This window comes from Fistularia commersonii, chromosome 30 (assembly GCF_037954325.1).
Source record: "Fistularia commersonii isolate RoL2024-O1a breed Wild chromosome 30, RoL_Fcom_v1.0, whole genome shotgun sequence".
In the NCBI taxonomy this organism is placed as follows: Eukaryota; Metazoa; Chordata; class Actinopteri; order Syngnathiformes; family Fistulariidae; genus Fistularia; species Fistularia commersonii.
The window spans coordinates 2367329-2386948 of NC_141313.1; the positions used below are offsets into that span (position 1 = coordinate 2367329).

Below are 19620 nucleotides of genomic sequence, written 5' to 3' on the forward strand. Positions count from 1 at the left end.
GGCGCTGTGACGGGCGGCGCCGCGAGGACACCGTCACGCCCGGGTGGAGGTAAAGTATAAACACCGCGACGCGACGTGGGTTTTTCATTACTTCTCTCTCTCTTTTTCTCTCTTTCTCTCTCTGTCGCGCATGTCTCAATGCATCATTTCATCCGGGATATTAAACAACCAATTGCATTTATACACACACACACGCATATAAATATATATGCGTGTGTGTGTGTATCTTCTCCCCATTTTAATTATTTTAAAATTGTAAACAAATTGAAAATCCGATCGACTCACCTCCTCCGTGAACCGCCGCGGCGTCTCTCGATTCGAGGCCCAGCTGCGCTCCTCTCTCCTCGGCTTGAATTTAGCGAAACCCGCCGGCCTGTGGGTGGTGAGATTTCAATAATAATAATAATAATAATAATAATATTAACAATTTTCATACGGGGTCTTCTTGTTTTAATTCCTTGGCATTTGTTTTTTTCCGATAAAGGGTTCAAATAAAATGAAGGAGTTAAACGCGTTTCGCTTAAATTAAATTAATCTTTATATTTCATTCGTAGTTCCGGAGGTGAATTACCCTCCCGATTTGATCGATTATTACGCGTTTCCTTTTTTGTGTGTAATTTAATCGAACGGTAAAATAATAAAATCATTTAATTACGAACACCGCTTTGCTGCTGCATTGCAAAAAAAAAACACACAAAACGGATTTTAAACCCGGTAAATACAACGTTAAACATTCGTCTTAAAATTAATATAATCCAGGTGTTCTCAGTAAATCTTAACTAATTTTCCTCTATATTTTTATTTTACTTACCTATTTATTATTCTTGTATTTTTTAAATATTTCAGCCGGTCAATGTTTGCCGTGGGGCCAATCACAGGAAAATAAGAACCACGTGTGTGTGTGTGTGAGAGAGAGAGAGAGAGCGAATGTGTGTGTGTGTCCTCGCTGTTGCCCCCCCCACCCCTGCACCGGTTCTGACGTCAGGCGATTATTTCTTTTTAATTTTCAATCTGTAAAAAAATAAAATAAAATAACGGATTAACGTGACGCTTCATTTTGAACGTTAAAAAAAAAAACAAACAAAAAAAAAAGAAGAGGCAGGTGCGCATGCGCGGATTAAAATATCGATCACTGGGATTATCGGGATTATCGGGATTATTCACCTCTTCATCCCGATGCCATCCCTTTTTTATTTAATGGCGGGGTTTTAAAACGCAAAAAAAAGAAGAAATAAATATAAAAAATCGGATTTGGCGTTTAATTGAATTAGCCGAGGGCTCCCATTGGCTGCGGCCGCCGGGAAGCCCCGCCCCTTCCGCCGCCCACCGCCGGTGCGAAGCGCGTGTTATAAAAGAGCCGCCGGTGGCGCCGGTGTCCGAGCGCGAGCCCACACGGTCCGGTCGCGGGTGCGGATGCGGGATCGGGTGCGGGAGCGTGCGTGAAGGTTGCGCGCCCCCGCGTGTTTTTTTTTTTTTTTTTTTTTAAATTAATTTTTAATATATATTTTTTTAATTTCTTTTTTTTTTTTTTTTTTTTTAAATCGCATTTGCACGGCCTCCTCGCTTGGAGGAGGAGGAGAAACTAACAAATAAACACACACACAAAAAAAAAAATCAGGCTTTTTTTTTTTTCTCTCTTTAAAAAAGAAAGAGAAGAAGAAGTAGAAGAAGAAGAGGAGGAGGAGGAGGAGGAGGAGATCTTTGCGGCATGCAGCTGGAGAACATCCTCCCCGGCGCGCTGCCCAAGACCTTCTACACCCTGTCCGCGGCGGAGGGCGGCGGCGGCGGCGGCGGCGGCGGCGGTTCCAGCCCTCGGCCGCCGGCGCAGCTCGACTACCCCGACATGGACGGCCGCGGCGACCCGGAGCCCGGCGGGGCCTCCAAGAAGTACCTACCCGGGGTGGGCGGCGGGATGCTCGGGGACGCGGAGGGCCCCGACGGGAGGAAAGGCTCCCCGGTTCTCGGGGAGGACGACGGGACGAGCGGGCGCCGGTACAGCATCGACGAGCTGGGCTCCGATAGATATTTCATCTCGGCGTCCCAGAGCGGTTCCGACATGCCGAGCCCCTGCTCCCTCTTCCCGTACGCGGGGCAGACCGGCTCGGTGTACTCCGGCTCCGGTTCCTCCCGGTACCCGGCTTCCCTGCATTACGGATCCGTGCTGCCCCCCGCGGGGTTCTCCTCCTCGTCCGTGTGCACCGGCCGGGGCCAGTTCGGCGGCGCCGGGTACCAGTTCAGCCAGGGCCCCGGGTGCCTGTACCCCTCCTACCCGGGTTCGGGTGCGGGGATCGGCTCCATGTCCCTGCCCGGCTCGGCGGGCGCCCGGGCGCAGGTCTACCTCTGCAACCGGCCGCTGTGGCTCAAGTTCCACCGGCACCAGACGGAGATGATCATCACCAAGCAGGGCAGGTAGGAGGCCCGTCCCCGGTGCACCGGAACCGGGGGCCCCCCCATCTCATCCATATGCATAAAAAAAAAAAAAAAAACTTTTTTTTTTTTTTTTTTTTTGCAAAATCATTCCTGCAGACGTGATTTTTTTTTTTTTCTGCAGGAAATGTAGTGAATGATCTTTTCTTCTTCCAGGCGGATGTTTCCGTTCCTCAGCTTCAACATCACCGGCCTCAGTCTCACGGCCCACTATAACGTGTTCGTGGAAATTGTTCTGGCCGACCCGAACCACTGGCGCTTCCAGGGCGGGAAGTGGGTGACCTGCGGGAAGGCGGACAACAACATGCAGGGTGAGTTCCCGCACAAACACGCACACAGAAAAAAACAATTCAAACATTTAAAATGTGTGTGTGTGTGTGTGTGTGTGTGTGTGTGTGTGTGTGTGTGTGCGCATCTTTTTATTCTGAAAAAAAGATTTCCCTCATTCAAATGAGAGGCTGCTCGTCTCCAGTGTTGAAAAATAAATTACAATTAAAACACTTTTGTTTTATTCATTTACATTTTTTATTACATTTATATTGAAATTAAGCTGTCGTTTATTAAAAACAGGTCACATCACAGGGTTTAATGCATGAACTTGAAATATAAATTCTAAACGGATGTAATATTTTAAATCCCACGTTGCTAATTTGAGGATTGATATTTACCTGATATTAATATAATATTTGATATTGTAAAAAAAAATAAAAAAAATGTTTTCCTTTCCTAAAATACAGGAATTGCAAGAAGTGAATCCAGTTAAATGCTAATATTTTACAGGCATTAATATTTGAGGCCGTTATAGGAAATGAATCGATAAATTAGGAAAAATATGAATTTTAATGTAATTTTTTTTTTAATTTATCCTACACATCAGCCTCGGAGTGAATATCGTCACGGCGCCTTGTGAGCGTCACAAACCCGAGGTGTCGAAATAACGCCGCGGGCCGCGGATATCATTTCAACTTGATTTATTTTGGTCTCGTTCGTTTATTTCAGGGAACAAAATGTACGTCCACCCCGAGTCCCCGAACACGGGCGCCCACTGGATGAGGCAGGAAATCTCTTTCGGCAAGCTGAAGCTGACCAACAACAAGGGGGCCAACAACAACAACACGCAGGTGAGCCCCCCCCTCCCCCCCGTGGATACATCCCATAATAACCGACTGACCCCTCGAGCGGTAACGTCCACAGAGTCGCTGATTTCCAGCTTTCCTCCTCCCGCAGATGATCGTCTTGCAGTCTCTCCACAAGTACCAGCCGCGCCTCCACATCGTGGAGGTGACGGAGGACGGGGTGGAGGACATGAGCAACGAGGCCAGGACCCAGACCTTCACCTTCCCGGAGAACCAGTTCATCGCCGTCACCGCCTACCAGAACACAGACGTGAGCTCTTTTTGATTTTACCTTTTCGAAAGGACCCGAGGAGGCCCGTTATTATCACGTAACTTATTATTGTTTCTGCCGCGAGTGTTGAAACCGCAGCTGTGTGATGCAGGATGTCTTGTTTCTTGCAGATCACGCAGCTGAAGATAGATCACAACCCCTTTGCAAAAGGCTTCCGGGACAATTATGACTCGTAGGTGTCTCGGATGTCCCGACGTTGTTGTTTTTGCTCGGCGGCCTCCGTCCTAATCCCGTCTTTGTCCCGCCGGCAGGATGTACACGGCCCCGGAGAGCGACCGCCTGACTCCGTCGCCCACCGACTCCCCCCGCTCCACCCAGATCGTGCCCGGCGCCCGCTACGCCATGCAGCCTTTCTTTCAGGACCAGTTCGTCAACAACCTGCCTCAGAACCGCTTCTACACCGGCGAACGGGCCGTGCCCCAGACCAACAGCCTGCTGTCCCCGCAGGGCGAGGACGCCGCCGGCGCCGCCGCCGCGGCCGCCGCCGCCTCGGCCCAGCGCTGGTTCGTCCCCCCCGTCCAGCAGCCGGGCTCCAACAAGCTGGACCTCTCCTACGAGAACGACTACTCCACCAGCAGCCTGCTGTCCTACGGCATCAAGCCGCTGTCCCTCCAGACGTCCCACGCCCTCAGCTACTACCCGGACTCTGCCTTCGCCTCCATGGCGGCGGGCTGGGGCACCAGGAGCTCGTACCAGCGCAAGATGACCACGGGCCTGCCGTGGTCCCCGCGCCCCAGCCCGCCGGCCTTCCCCGAGGACCAGCTGGGGGCCGGTAAAGACAAGCTGCCCGAGGAGAGCGCGCCGCCGGCCTCCGCCTGGATCGAGACGTCTCACTCGCTGAAATCGGTGGACTCCACAGACTCTGGCGTTTACTCCATGGTCTGCAAGAGGCGCAGGATGTCCCCCGGGGGCTCCAGCACGGAAAACTCCCCCACCATCAAGTGCGAAGACTTGACCACAGAGGATTACAACAAGGACAACCCCAAAGGCATGGGTTATTATGCATTCTACACAAGCCCCTAAGACTGTATTTATTGAAACTAAATATTATTCTTTTCTTTTTTCCCATTGAGTGCTCTCCTTTCCTTGTTAATGTCTTTTTGTTTTTTCTCTTTTCTCTAAAGGTGCCAAAGCTTAGTGTCCCCCCTCCCCCCCCAAGCAAGCTGCACAAGGTTTTTATTCCCAGGCCATCCCCTCTCACATACCCGAGCAGAAACATGCATAGTGATTGGTGTTTTTAATTCGTTTATTTTACCTTTTTTATTTTTTACAACTATTCTTTTTAATGTGATTTTTAACCCCTCCTCCTCCCTCCCTCCCCGCTCCCCCCCCCCCCCCTTGCATATTTAAGTCATTTTCATTGTACAGTATTTGTGCACTTTAGAATGTGATGTATCTTGTACAAATTGTCTTAATGGAGGTGTTATTAAATGGATAATAAAGCAGCTTTTCGTAAAGCATTGTCCGAACGTCTTTCCCCGTATCTTTCATTCGCACGGCGGGGAATAAAATCACCTTCCCACCCGCAGGATGATCTCCTCGCGTCTCGTGTCCCTTTTTATTTGATTTAGTCCCTCCGAGGTTCGTGCATGAAAACAATACCGGGACTGAAATCTCTCCTGTAGATAAGGGAGACCGATTGCACGCGATTAAAAAAAAAAAAAAAAAAAAAAAAGCATTTTTATTTACTGTCTGCTCTGAGAAGATGCGGAGGATTTCTGGGAGGTGGTGGTCAAGTGTGCTTGTCGAAGCTCGCACGAACAGTGTGAGAACCGTGTGGTTCAAGTACGAGTGTTAAACGCGCAAACGTGACAGGACGTCGGGCGTTCGCAGCTCGCCGCCGTATTTGCTGCGGTTTCAATAACATTTTTCGCACGTTTCACCATCTCGCTGGCGAGCGAGGCGTGCGCGCACCGCTATGAAACCGGGCCAAACACGAAACCTGCCGACGGCGGGCCGAGCACCGTTCGACACTTCCGTTTATTTTCAGGGGGAAACGCTGACGGGCGACGCGATAAAATTAAAAAAGTCACAATATTCGCACGGATCTTTGGCTCCTGCTCTCGGCACCTGTTTTTCCTCTGTGAAAATACTTCGTACGTTCGCCGCCCCTCGCCCCGCCGCCAACACCACCGCCATCCTTAACGATGCCGGATTTGAATTGATTTACATACTCAAATTCTAATTAATTCTGTTGTCAGACCGCTTGACAAAGTGAGGAGTCTGACTAACTCCAATTAACACCTCCTAACAAGGTAGAGTGCCTGATTGCCCCGGCCTCTCAGGAAAGCTGCAAGAAAAAGGCTCTCGAGGGTCGCGGGGGGGGGGTTCAGCCTGGAGGATAAAACTGTTTGCACTCGAACACGTCAGCAAATTGTGTTTTTCCGAGCATCTGATGTTTTTCCCCGCGTCGCCTCGACCTCCGCAACTTCTGTAGCCGCGCACACTGCAACTGGAGAATCGCGCAATTACCGCCAGGACGGAGCGACAAAGAAAATCAATTAGGCTCGCACTTTCTTCTCTGTCATTAGCCCCCCCTCGTTGACTCGGTAGTCTTCGGGTAGCCAGTTTATACAATACAAACACGAAAAGGGTCGCGGCCCTTTACTTTACCGAGACGATCCCAATGCGACCCTTTAAACGCCGCTCAACACGCGGCTTCAGCGCAAAGCAAACAACCCCCGCTCAGGAAACGTCCCGCTAGCACGTCGGATACGAACAATCTCATCGACGCATTTGGGAGGAAAACAACCTCGTCAAATCGGTCGATAGGCCGCGCCTTTCTCAACCAGTCATGCAAGAAGCACAGCGATCGATAGACACCTCGACGGCATGTTTCCGCAAATCCGGGCCGTGTCGGCTTGTAGGGGATACGCCGTATGACCGCCATCCGCTGCGACCGACGCAAAATTGTCGTTCGGTGAGTAGCATCGCAGTGGACGAACTTCTACGTTTCCTGTTTTGGAAGAGTCGCGTGTCTGCGGCGTGGGTTTTGCCCTTCCCCGGGGCCGTCCGCCGAGTCCGCGCGCAAGAAAGGCCAAGGAAGCTTCGGAGACGTTTGCAGCCGAGCGGCGCTGACATCCAAACGCAGACGAAGGCCCCGGGCCTTTTCCTCACCTTCAGTCACACACGATTACAGCTCTCGCTGGCTAAATGCAGCCGGGGGGCGGCCTTGTGTTTGGGTCAACAATTTTAGACACCCTTTTTAGAAGTAAACCCGGAGACGGGGCACGACTGCAGCGGCGGTGATTATGTTTCGTCTTCACGCCGCCCTTTTGACGCGCTGATAAATGTCACCTCTTTTAAACGACTAGCAAGCCACTAAGAATTACGGCCGAACCCGACCAACGTCTTACGGATGGGTGGCCTCGTGCGGCGGCCGTTTCGGGCGTCGGTGTCAACTCTCATCCTTCGCAGTGTTTCTCACATGGTTGACACAACCCTCGTTTATTTATTTTTTAATCCTTTATTAATCCTTCGTGGGGCAAAAATTGGTTCATCATGGATGAACATCATCATGGGGTGTTGCTATGTAATATAATCATATCTCGTGAAGCTCCAGTCGTCATTGTCTGAAACTTCCCGGAGGAAGTAGCAGGTAAGGATGTTCCCGTGCGCTGAGTTTTATCACAGTCAGATTTACAAACAAATGAACCCTGCAGAGTGGCTTATTCACCATTTTATTGGCAGCAGTTGACGTGTTTTGTTTAAAATATCGTATCAGCTTTCTTTACATATACAAATTGTAGCATAGAAAAGAAGCACATTTTAAAAAAACGTTATTTTCTCTTACCTTTGCTTATAAATGAAGTTCGTGCGCCGCTCCTTTTGAAGAAAAGCGTCGATAACTTGCTTGTAGAAATCTTCCTTATCTTTCTTCAGTTTTAAAAGTCTCTGTCTCAATGGAAATCACTGCTAGTGAAGACAGTCGTCCTTGATCGGTCCCGTTCCGAATGTATGTTGGAGTCTTTTCGGTGCCGAGAATGGCCGGTCCGCCGATGCCGTCGTAGCCGGAACCGTGACCACGTTGACCACCGGCTGGAGCAACTTTGTCGCCCCAGGAACAGTTTGAATGAGGTCCTTTCGGGTCAAAAAGTGGAGAAGGAGATCTACATTCATCCCTCACCGTTTGTGAGCTATACAGCCCCATGAGATTGGGAAAAAATAACAGGATGGCCGCACTTGACTTGCTAATATTTACTGTAGCTTGCTATTGCTAATTGTGTTATTCTGTAGCCGAGGCGTAAGAAGGATCAGCGGCGCCCCCTAACATGAGGCACCGTCACCGCGTGCCTCACTTAGTGTCTCTTCCCACTCGTTTGATGATTACGAGAAACACAGTTATTGACAAAAAACATTAGACGCATCAGCTAAACTATGGAAATTTAGTTCATATATTAAAAGTGTTTTTTTTTTTAACAGTGCATCCACAGAGACAGCAATACGGTCTCAGTGCATAGCATGCTAGCACAGTTAGCATAATCATTGCGCAATCCATAGTGGGCTCAGCTGGTTGACGCGTCACCGCACGTCTCTTCTTCATATTTGAACAGTAAATGTGAATTTTTTTTAGCGATTTAAAAAAAAAACTAAAAATGATGAAGTTAAGTGGAAAATAACTTTATAGTCCATAAATATAACCATTTCATTTACTTTTTCATTTTACATTTTCTTCTTTCCGTGATGTCAGGTGAGGCCCGGCCTCTTCTGCCTCTACTGACCGCACTTCGCCGACCCGTGCTGACGGTTTCTCGCTCGTCCTGACAGCCGCGGGGGGTTTTTCGAGCGAAATTATAAAACCTAACGTAACATTCGATGCCGGTGCGTGATTCCCCCGAAGCTGGCGGTGAGCATATACACTCTCAGGACTATCAGGTTGAGGTCATGCGCTTTGACAGGCGCTCCAGTCCCTCCATTCAGATCACCTGAGGTGTTTACGTACACAATACAGCGTGTACTTAGTGTACTTAGCCTCACCGCCTCGGCTGGAAGTGGGTTTGTCAGCGTTGCGGAGGGGAGACACGCCGCAGTATAATGCTCACAGGTCTGCAGGAGTGAGACCGTGGTGTGAGATGAGTCTCAAGTTAGCGGGGCCACAAATGTTTGAAGAGGGGCGTTGAGTGTTGGCAGAGAGCAGGGAGGTGAGAGGAACCAGAGGCGCAGAAGGGCCTCCGGTTGACGGCGCCTCAAGACGGCGTGCGCGGCGCTCAGCCGGCGCCCGGACCCGCTGGTGCATGGATAACGTCGGAAAGAGTATCCCGCGGCTAAGCTGCACTTAACAGCACATTGATTTCAAACCCTCGTGTTTCCTCTGGAGGGCAGTGGGACACATCTCAACAGGCAGGACCGCCCGCCCCCCTTTCAAAATCCGCTTCCCACCTTCCCCCCTTCTGGCCGCCGCCCCGCAAACTACGCCTCCCCCAAACTATAACTAGCTGTGCGTCGATTCGGGTACGCCGCGCCGGTAACCAGACCCTCGGAGGAGTTGAACCGGATTCCCGGACGCCGCCGTTCCCACAAGATCCGAGCGCTGAGAGTGATGTTCGGCGTAGGACATGCCGGGGCAGCCGGGTGGAACAGATCCGTGGTCAAAATCAATGCATTGGCACTTTGATGGGGCGCTCCGACAGATTTGGGAATTTCGCTTTCTCTCCTCTCCCCTCTTGGCAACCTCAGAAGGCCACGCCGCCGGGAGGCAAAACAACATCCACTAAACCTTGTGGGAAAGAGGGACTTTGGTTTTTATGAGACAAAAAAACACGATAGTCGATACTCATTTGCCGCCTCGTGCCCGGTGTGATTACCGCTCAAATCTGCAGCCTGCTCCCGGATGCACGCTTAACGTGCACACTCCGATTCGGCGTCCGTTTCTTAAATCTAGCGCTATTGCAACTGCACTCGTCCTTGCACGTCTTATTGCACCGCCACTGTTCTATTGCAATGTTCATATTCCTTTTTACATTACATTACATTACATTACATTACATTTAGCAGATGCTTTTATCCAAAGCGACTTACAATAGAGGACATAAGGACTGCAAATAACACTTGCAAATACAAGATGCACAGGAAATATACAGAACAGTAAGCTTTGGTTAGTGAGTTTTTTTGTTTTTTTTTGACAAAGACGTACACAAACGTACACACACACACACACACACAAGCACACACTGCATAGCCTAACTTGGTGCCTAACCTGATCTGGGGCATCAGCGCAGTAAATAGTCCTGAAAGAGAAAAGTTTTTACCCGTTTCTTGAAGGTTGAGATGGATGATGCTAGTCTTGTTGCTTCCAGAAGTTTGCTCCACCAGCCAATATCGATATTAGCCGATATTCCTATCTATAATCATATTTATGATAATGCTTCCGCTCTTTTTTTTATCAAAGTAGGATTTTCACTGTACACGTGACAATAAACGCTTTGAATCTTAAACACGAAAAAGGGAAATATGTTTTTGTTTGTGCACAAAAAGAACTTCTGTGAGTTTGAACTTCCCTTCCTCCCCTCAAGCTCTGAAAAGATTCATAAAAAAAAAAAATCCATTTCTCTCCTCTCGCCGCCGCCTCACCTCGCTGTGCACGTCTCTTGTACCATGTGAGTCCCAGCACAGGTGGATGCCACCGCGGTGCTTCTTCCACTTGTCTAACTTCTGACTCATCTCCCAGCTGCATTATGCAGGATGCATGTTTCGGGAGCGGTGCGCGGCACACACTTCTTCGTGCGCTAATGGGCTCTCGGCATCTTTAAGACTCGGGGTACAATTAAGAGGTGATAGTTTGATCTCCCACCTCGCAGCTCCATTTCTCAGCTGTCGCGTGATTATGCCAGGGGTTGATGGGTGGGTGAGGAATTGCTTCTATTTAAAGGAAGACACCATGAGCTGGTGCTGTTTGTGCCAGTCTTAATTCTGCTCCGGCAGTATTACGTGCTATCAATAACTCCCGCGGTGAGTCATGACATGATCAGGTAATTTTGCGATGACAGGGGTGAAAGAGGCCGATCGGCGGCGCGTCTGTGCACAAAACAGTCCCGACAAAAGACGCCCACACCGGTTACTTTATTTCTCATGTTACAGCAACTTAATCGTCATGCAGAATAAAAAAAAAAACGGGTTGAAATCCAAAGTTGGACGTTCAAAATCAGACAAGTATTCTTGACTGCGTGCAGCGGCCTCGGGTTGAGATGTTTGTTTGGTGCAACGCTGCCATCTGCTGTCGAGGGATATTCGCACAGCTGAGACGTGTGTGCAGGCGAAAGCAGCCGCAAAACAAACGGATGGGTGGAAACAGGAGATTATTTTAAGTTTGCACACACATATTTCTTATCTCACGGATCGTTTCGAGGCCACCAAAATAACACTATATGAATAAACACAAATACAAAGACATTACATTGATGTTTGAAGATATACAGGTGTATTTTATTCTCGATAATATAATGGAGTTTTTTTTTTTTTAAAGAATCAATATGATTATTTTCATTTATGACACAATGACGTGAGTGCATGCGAGATGTATGAGGTGCTGACTTATTTTGGACCTTCTTCTTCCTTACCTCTCTTGTAGGAAACTGGAGAATTATCATGCATATATATATATATATATATATAGGCAGGGCATATATATATATATATATATATATATATATGCCCTGCCTTTTTGAATCCTGAAATACATTTCAGATGTCTGGCAATTGCAGGTTTGGTCGTTCAGAACTTTTAATAATAGCATTTTTAAAGATGAGTAATATCACCTACATGCATGTGTATGCTTGTGGGAGTGTTTAGGGTTGGTAAAAAAAATTCTAAATATCTCAGGGTAATTTCCCACGAGTTGATTTGGACTAGATTGAAATTAAAAACGCGATATTGTGTGTTTTTTTTCTGTACCGCTTGAAGTCCGCCTTGAACTCCGCAGTTTTGCAGAACTCGCCTCGCAACACAAAAAGCCCGCTTTGTGCTTTCAGACGGAAACAAAAAAGCCCCGCCCCTTAATTCCGTTCCGCGATTTGATTGGCCTATAATGATAGCTCCCGAAAGCTCATTGGCTACAGATCCCCGTCAGTCATTTTTTTTAAGGAGTCGATAGGGGACTCACTGCCGGTCTTCAGATCGGCGGAGTGTCGCCCTGAGCCGGCTCCTCTCTGCCCGCCGACCGGCTCAAAACAAATAAAAAACAAACTTTTCAACCGAGCGACCGCCGCCACACCGCCGAACCTTAATGGACGAGCCTTCGGGACACATGCGGCCCCTCGTCAGGACAGTAAGTACCCGTAGGAAACGTCGAACCGTTAGACGAGTCGGGCTCTTTGTCCGTGTCCGCCAATTCGGAGTGATGCTGCGGATCCGACCGAGCTGGGCTTCCCCCTCCTCCTCCTCCTCCTCCGCCTCCTCCTTGCTATTGTTAGCCACGCGGCGCGGATACAAGGAAAATGTTTTTTAAAACTTTTATTCTCTTGTGACGTCCGCTAAAGCGTCTGAAACCGGTTGATTTTGAGCGGAAATGGGCTTTCCCTGTGAGTCGTGTTAGCCGCTCGGTTGAACTTGGTAGGTTTCAGGCAGGGGGTGAAGTGTTTGCTAGCTAGGGAAAGTAGCCGGCTCGGGCAAGTTCATCGTTGTTTGGCTTTTTTTCCCCCCTCCGGAAACATGTTTCCTAACCTCCCCCGGGCAGTTAAAGACAAAAAAATTATGACACTAGAATGGTGTTTTGTTTTGTTGTGTTTTGTAGCCCCCTCACCCACCCAAGTCAGCGAACAGTCAACAGGTTCACCTGTGGATGGAGATGCAGACGTGCTGGAGGAGTGATAGCATGGATGGCTAGTTTTGTGTCCAGACCATATGTTTGAATACTTTCATAACATAAGAATCACAATTACTTTATTGATGTCCAAGGGGGAATTAAAAGGGTACAAGATAAGAAGTTATAAGGTTCAAATCCTAAAGTATGTACGAGTGTAGATACAGGTGAATGTATAGTTCCGGGTTATTCCGCTATATTTGCATATGGGTTATTGCACAGAAGACGTTATTGCACATAGTGAGTCCTGAGTAAGCCAACTGACTCAGACAGTTTGACGTTATCCAAGTTTGATTTCCTGTGGCGCTTCATGGTGCAACCAGTCTGGCGCTGAAAGAACGGCTGTGTTCGACCGGCACGTCGTGGAGCGGGTCGACCACACAGTCCAAGATGGCTTTCACTTTATGAAGCCTTCTTCTTCGAGGCAGCGCCGTCAGAGGGTCCGGCTTCCCTCTCGCCGATCCGCCAACCTCAGCCTGCTGATAGCGCTGAAGGTAGCACCGGCTACTACGAACTAAGAACATTTTAAGCATAGTCCCGCAGATGTACAAGGACCTCAGAAGCCTCAGACAATAGCGGTAGCTCTGTCCCTTCTTGTAGAGGATGCCAGTATTTCTTATTTATTGTCAATATGGACCCGGGTACTTGTAGACAGTAAATAACATAGTAGACTGTCATTACTCGCACTGTGGTGCTTTGTTTTGCAATGTTGGTGCACCTTTGTTGATGAGACATCACATACACACTTGGGGGGAAACAAATCCCTCTCGCAGAAGCAATTATGTTAAAAAAAAACATACTAAAACGTTTGAAGAAATATTATGGCGTGGAATGTAATTTAAGCTGCCGTACCATTATGGCTTCCTGGTCGTGGCACTTCAATCCACCCGCTGAGGGTGTGCAGCGATACCTGGCACCAAGGCGTTCGCCACGGAGACTTTTACGTCCTATAATAAGCAAGGAAGGGGCTCCGTGGATCAGACGCGTCGATTCTGAACCGACATTCGGTGTCTGCCAGCTCATTGTCGTGTTCCTCGACCCGTTCTCGAACCGGCCTTGCAGTCTTCTGCCGTCAGGGAACACGACTTCTCTGCGGGGTGTGTATTTGGGCTGCCGTGTTCATATAGGTGCCCGGCAGAAGCTTAGGTTTCCCCACAGAACAATTGCCAAAGTATCTCGCTGCTTGGCTGCCTCCTAAAACACACCACGGTGCCATGTCTTCCCAGGTAAGCGATGCACGGTCGCTCCACCATCCAGCAGGTGTGAAAGAAAACGTGATTCATACGGCCATTTCTGATGCTTCATCTACGCAGCATCGTATTTAAGAAACTGTACTGAGGGTCTGACACCTCTATCAGAGCTGGCATATATATGTTTTTAGCAATCCAAGCTACAGCGGGTCCCTTCTGTTGCTATAACGGCCCTCTGTGATCCTCCCTTGAACAACTTGTTTTTTTTTTCTTTAGTACAGACCAGAGCTGACGGGTTAACTCTTTAGAGTCGCCATGATCTGTCGGCTGGCTGTCACCTTTTGACCCCTTGTCAAAGTCACTCACATCCTTATGTTTACCCATTTCTATGGTTTCAAACACATCAGCGACGAGGACATAATGTTCCCGTGCTACTTATTATATCCTTCCCATAAATGAGTGTTACGCATTTCACTTGCCAGTGGTGGTGGACTTAATCTCGTGGCTGATCTGTGTCCACGTGTCGCTGTGATCCGGCCTCTAAAGAAACTTGATTCCTCGCAGCCGAGGAGACAAGGAGTTGCTTTCGAGCCGACCGCTCCTTCCCCGGACAGGGAAGGATTGTACCGCCTTAGAAATATTTTTGGTTCACTGATTGTTTATCTGTGAAAAGAAGTAAACAGACAACACTGTTTGGCCAGACAGCTATGAACATTTAGTGTTTTTTTGTTTGTTAAACTCGGTAGTAGCTTTGAAACAACCTTTGAAATGCTTCAGACATTTAATTTTCGAACACCGCAAGATATCCAGGCTGCGTTATCACCAAATATGCCGCGGGTGCTTCTTCACCACCTAAACTGCAATGATACCGCAGGAACAACCTGAAAAATGACATTTCAATTCCCAAGGCAACGGCATCTTTTTAGCTCAAACACATCATATTTTATTAGTATTGCTTATCACGCAAAAGACTTTCCTTTCAAAATCAATGGACCGACGACTCCGCTTCGATTCAACTTCCGCTCGTTCGTCAGCGGGAAGGCGTGCTGTGACGTCACGCTCGATGTTGCCGGGGGCAACTGCTCTATTAAGGGGGAAGATTTGATGTCACTAAGGGGAAAACGCACGCCAAGTGTGAAAGGTGTCACAAGGAGAGACCTGTCATGTGATGTAATGAAGTTGAGCATATTTTCAAGAAATCTACGAGTCTGCTGCCAAAGACGATGGAGGGCGGCCGGGAACACGGCTGACCACCGGTCAAAATGGCGTGGACGCAAAGATCGGTGAGGAGAAGGAAAATCGAGTGAGACCAGGGAACCCGCGGCGACTCCCCGGATGCCGAGCGCCGTAAAACCTCGCATAACAGAAAGCTACGATTTTCGGGGGCATGTCTGAGCAAGAGGAAGACAAAAAAACATGCCGCGACAAAGAGGGAGCCGACTCCTGCAGAACCTCGGTGATGATGAAGAAGAAGAGGAAGACACGGGGGGACTTGGAACAAAGTACAAGCTCCTCCAAAAGCAGCGGCAGCACGTGTTCCCCCGGCTCCGAATTAGGCGACCAGGAGAACATCAGCAGCAGCGGTTCCCCTGAGAGCCATGCAAATGTGTGGAGCTCTGTGATACAAGTGGTGAGTCCGTTTTGAATTACTGCCACGTGTGAAGCCCACTATTATTACGCTCCTGGCGGCGGGCAGGGCGAGCAGTCAGCTGCCTGCTTACAACCAGAATCCAGCTAAATAAAGTGGGACTCGAACGGAAGCTGAAAAACGCGAACGTTTCGGTCGCCGTTTGTCGTCGCTGCCTGGAAGAGAAGAGTTGTTGGCCTTAACTTCCCCCTCCGTCCCATTTTCCACGCTCCAAACATGTTTTCCCCCCTTTGTTATTAATATCAGCTGAGGAACACGCTGTAACCAGGCGGAAAAATGTCAATTTTACAGAAGAACGCGGAGGGGCAACTTTTTCCGTCACTAGCTCGGTGATCCTTACCCCTCGCACAGAATGGGTTTGGAAAGAAAAAATATGAATACATCATCCGTCTTGACTGGATTAGAAATGAAGGTGCTAATCTGGACATTATTTCAATTTATGTTAAGAAAAATGTGACGTCTCATACGTGGAGGTCCACCAAGCATCACCAGCCTGTACTGTAAAGATGCATAAATGCAGCTGTAATGTTAATAATCCAGTGGAGTTGCCGTGACGGAAGAGCCATGACTTCCACATGACACGCTTAAAACACATCCATCCTGAAATGATGCTACTGAATAGCTTAAAACACCAAAGAAAAGCAGAACAACTAGAGAATCCTTCGCAGTCTGAGGCTGTCGGCCGAGCGTCGGCCGGTGAATCCTGTCCTGCACGTAGCCTTCAGTGCTGCGTGTCTGACTCGCACAGCGAGTCTCAAAAAATTGTCAAGTACCGGAATCGACAGGAAAACCCCCTTTGTGCGAGAGTCTGCTTCCTGCAGTCTGGCTGCAGCTTCTGTTTGTCTGCTTTTTCAGTTATCTCCGCCCGATACGTCCTTCTTGTGCTTCTCTGAACACCCTTTAGTGGCGGTTAATGACTGACGCACTTTGAGCCGCGCACGGAGGTTTGATATATCACCGAAGTGGACGCTTTTTGAGCGCATCGGAAATGGAGAGCTCCATTAAGAGGTGATCCAAAAAGCACGGACAGCTTCCTCCCGATTGAGTGACTCATGTTTGTCGTCGGGGGCAAACCCAAGATTCTCCCGGTCGAGGTCAGAGTCCTCTGGCGTCGCCCCCCCCCCCCCCCCCGCTGTTTGTCGCCATCTTTGACTGCTCAGCTACCTGTGCACAGATGGCAGGGAATGTAGCCTGACATCTGGTGGTGTGTACTCCACATTACAAGATATTGTCTCAAAACAGCGCCGGTTTGATTGAAAGACGTGTGTCCATTTAACGGCGTTGACAAACACACTGTCTAGACTTCGGTGTCACACTGTGTCGAAACGCAGTAATCCCGCTTAATCCTGATCTTGGCACCGCTTTCACATACTGCAGCCATTTGCTTATCATTTCTTGCATTTAACTCCATCAAACGCATTCAGCTGTGATCTGTTCCACGTTAGGGTGTTTTTAATTCCTTTAAAAAAAATGCATGTAGTTAGGAAACAAATCAACCTGTTTATAAGAGTAGTGACTGCTCCTGGATTTTGATTTTGGACCCCGGCGCCTCGGATCGTGAGCGTTTGTCCGTCCTCCAAGTGTGTCGCTCTTCCATGAAGTGGCGTTCATGTGTGTGTTTTTGAAGCTCTTGGCCGGGCGAATAAAATATTCATGGTGGCATGGTGGGATTGGCTGGCGAGCAAAGAGCGGGCTGACAACGGGGTAGAGAAGGGCACTGTGCTCCGAAGCAGCCTGCTCCGGCGCTCCCTCTCTCTCTCTTTTCCTCTCTGTATAAAGAGATGAGTGGAGGACGAGAGAACAGCCAAGTGCGACAGCGTCTCCGTTAGCGCTTAGCTCGTGCACACGCATTCTGCACGGGGGTGACCGAAAAGAAGGAGCCCGCTAGCGTCCTTGCCGCCTTCGCTTCGGATCTACATGGCCAAGCAGGGTGAAGGGGAACATGTGCTGACGGTACGTCTGGTCTTGACGGCGTTCGCGCGCGTCTTGAGTGTCACGTTGCTACTTAAGCAGCATCCGGGATGCGGTGTGGATCATTCTTTTTTTGTCCTCTTGTGTTCTTTGGTCCGTGCTAACAAATGGGGCAGGTAGTCCTCACACTGGCCCCGATTGAGAAGGGGAAAAAACGGGTAATAAGGTGTCGCCTTCCCCCCCCCCCCAAACGTGCTCCGTGAAACGGTCGTATTTGCTTTCTAATCTGCTGTTGCCTCAAGGAGGAAGAGGAAAAAAGGGGGAAAGAAGCCGGCAGAGACAGTTATGGCTGCTTGCGGGAGCGGGACAAGGGGAAAAGGAGGGAACGGTGTCAGGCTGAGGTGGGTGAGGAATTGGTCTGCCAGGGTAGCCGGAGCCAAACAAGGTGCATGTTTTCTGCAGGCAGTGATAGTCATTGACTGGAATGAAATGAAACGACGGGATGTGATTTCATTCAGTCCAACTAGATGTAATAAGCGGTCGAGATGCCTCCAGCGGAGGATTCAAGCAGAGGTGTGTTTATGAGAATCTTGCGCGCACACACACACACAGAAAGACTTGAGAGACACAGATGTTGCCGTTTCCATCTCCCAGCTGTTGACGAGGACGTAAATCTGCCGGATGTCTTCACGCCGGACAAGTGAGCGGTCCTTGTTGCTTCTGTCGGCTCACGCTTGTAAAACACGAAAAGATGTTATCGAAAAAGTGAAGGATTTCCCGAATCACATTTGTGCGTATAAGCGCCGGATGTGTTTTCTTTCATTTGAATAATGCAAACACTTTGTGCATCGGCGCGTGTGTGTTTCGGGGCGTGTTTTTAGTGTATTGATATTCACAGCAACGCTGCTCAGTCAACAGGATTGATTGAATCTTATTTGCTGCAAGTTACATGCGAACGAGAGCTCCATTTTTTTTTGTGTCTGCAGGACGAAATAGATGAGAATACTGGAGTCTCTGTCGCAGACTAAGATGTTACCTCAACCCAAGAATCTTTATGCTCATAAATTGGGATCTAAGAGTTTCTAAATGACGGTATTAACAGTCATCCCAAGTCGGAATATCACATTGCAACGCTATGTCGAGACATAATGCCGTCAATGTAGCGCTCCAGACAGCTGTCTTGTTATGAGTTTAGCACAAATGAACACCCAACACCATCACCAATTGAGAATCGGGCTTGCAGCGGGACACCTGAGCTCACCAGGCCAGCAGCGGCTACCGACCCCGAAGCCGCCGTCATTCTTCATGCTATTAATAACACGCGCAGAAATACAGAAGACTGATTCCGAACACCGCGAGTGTCCCTTCCGGCCAAACTAGAGGAGGCTAGCGGTGACCACAATAGCCAGCTAACACAACTAGAATAGCAGCGGGTGTGATCGGTAGCTGCAAACAAAGCGCTCAAGGACAAAGACCCATGATCATGTTGCACAATAGAAATGCAAGAATATAAAAGGGGTGGGTTTACCAGAAATATTTAAAGACTCCACCCCATGGAATTCCTCACGAAATGTGTTGTTTTTGGTTCACGGCACAGAATATTTTCATTCTCTGCTAGATTGATCTTGACAGGCCGTGCACGCTGAATGGACAGGCGCCCGAGGAGCTTTCTGAACCTGGCTGACCGTAGCCGGGAATCACAACTTTGGTCAGACAGAGCGGAGTGAGGTTGTCACAGCACCTGCGGAGCAACACGGGGGCAATACATTGATATAAAGTCTATATATACATTCATATTATTTATATTATACCCTCAACTGCAGCAGGAAACTGGGCCATCCTGAACCCTGGTTAGCAATTAGCGTAAGAACCCGTGGCCCTCGATTAATATTGTATTTCATTTACTTTTGTGCTTTACGCTAAACGGTCAGAAGTTGGAGAATGTCATGGTTTTTTGTTCAAAATTTTAATTAGTATTGATCCTAAGATGATCTGTTCCGATACGGGGAGGGATAATAGTGAGGGTCAGGATCGGCTGTGCGGTTTATTATTTACTGGCCCGGTAAAGTCATTTTAAAGTCATTTGCTTATTTAGTCGTATAGTGTTTCCCAAACCAGGGGAAAAAAGATGACACTCACAGAAATGAAAATTTATTCAAGCATGAATATAGTGACCAAAATGACCAAAGTTATTTCTTGTCGTGTTGTTAGAAAAATGCCATCCGGAAAAAGAAATAATG

The 19620-nt window shown here is 48.6% G+C and overlaps 2 protein-coding genes across 8 annotated transcripts in view; both read left to right on the forward strand.

Annotated features, from left to right (window-relative positions):
- The first annotated feature begins 1461 nt into the window (after positions 1-1461).
- Positions 1462-5291, forward strand: eomesa (eomesodermin homolog a). 2 transcript variants are annotated; one of them, XM_086178072.1, is made up of 7 exons: positions 1462-2409; positions 2584-2738; positions 3427-3548; positions 3655-3813; positions 3945-4006; positions 4086-4822; positions 4959-5291. In XM_086178072.1, the coding sequence occupies exons 1-7, from the start codon at positions 1709-1711 to the stop codon at positions 4970-4972; spliced, it is 1950 nt and encodes a 649-aa protein (XP_086034198.1). In that variant the 5' UTR covers positions 1462-1708; the 3' UTR covers positions 4973-5291. The 2 variants fall into 2 exon arrangements, with proteins under 2 accessions (XP_086034198.1, XP_086034197.1); XM_086178071.1 differs by having other exon boundaries at positions 4086-4992.
- Positions 5292-11953: 6662 nt separating this feature from the next.
- LOC147216064 (sodium bicarbonate cotransporter 3-like) overlaps positions 11954-19620 on the forward strand; it is a 30555-nt gene continuing 22888 nt past the window's right edge. For all 6 annotated transcript variants that reach the window (XM_086178066.1, XM_086178070.1, XM_086178068.1 and 3 more), the window contains exon 1: positions 11954-12097. In XM_086178066.1, the coding sequence (XP_086034192.1) occupies positions 12056-12097 (42 nt within the window). In that variant the 5' untranslated portion in view covers positions 11954-12055. The remainder of the gene's footprint in view (positions 12098-19620) is intronic.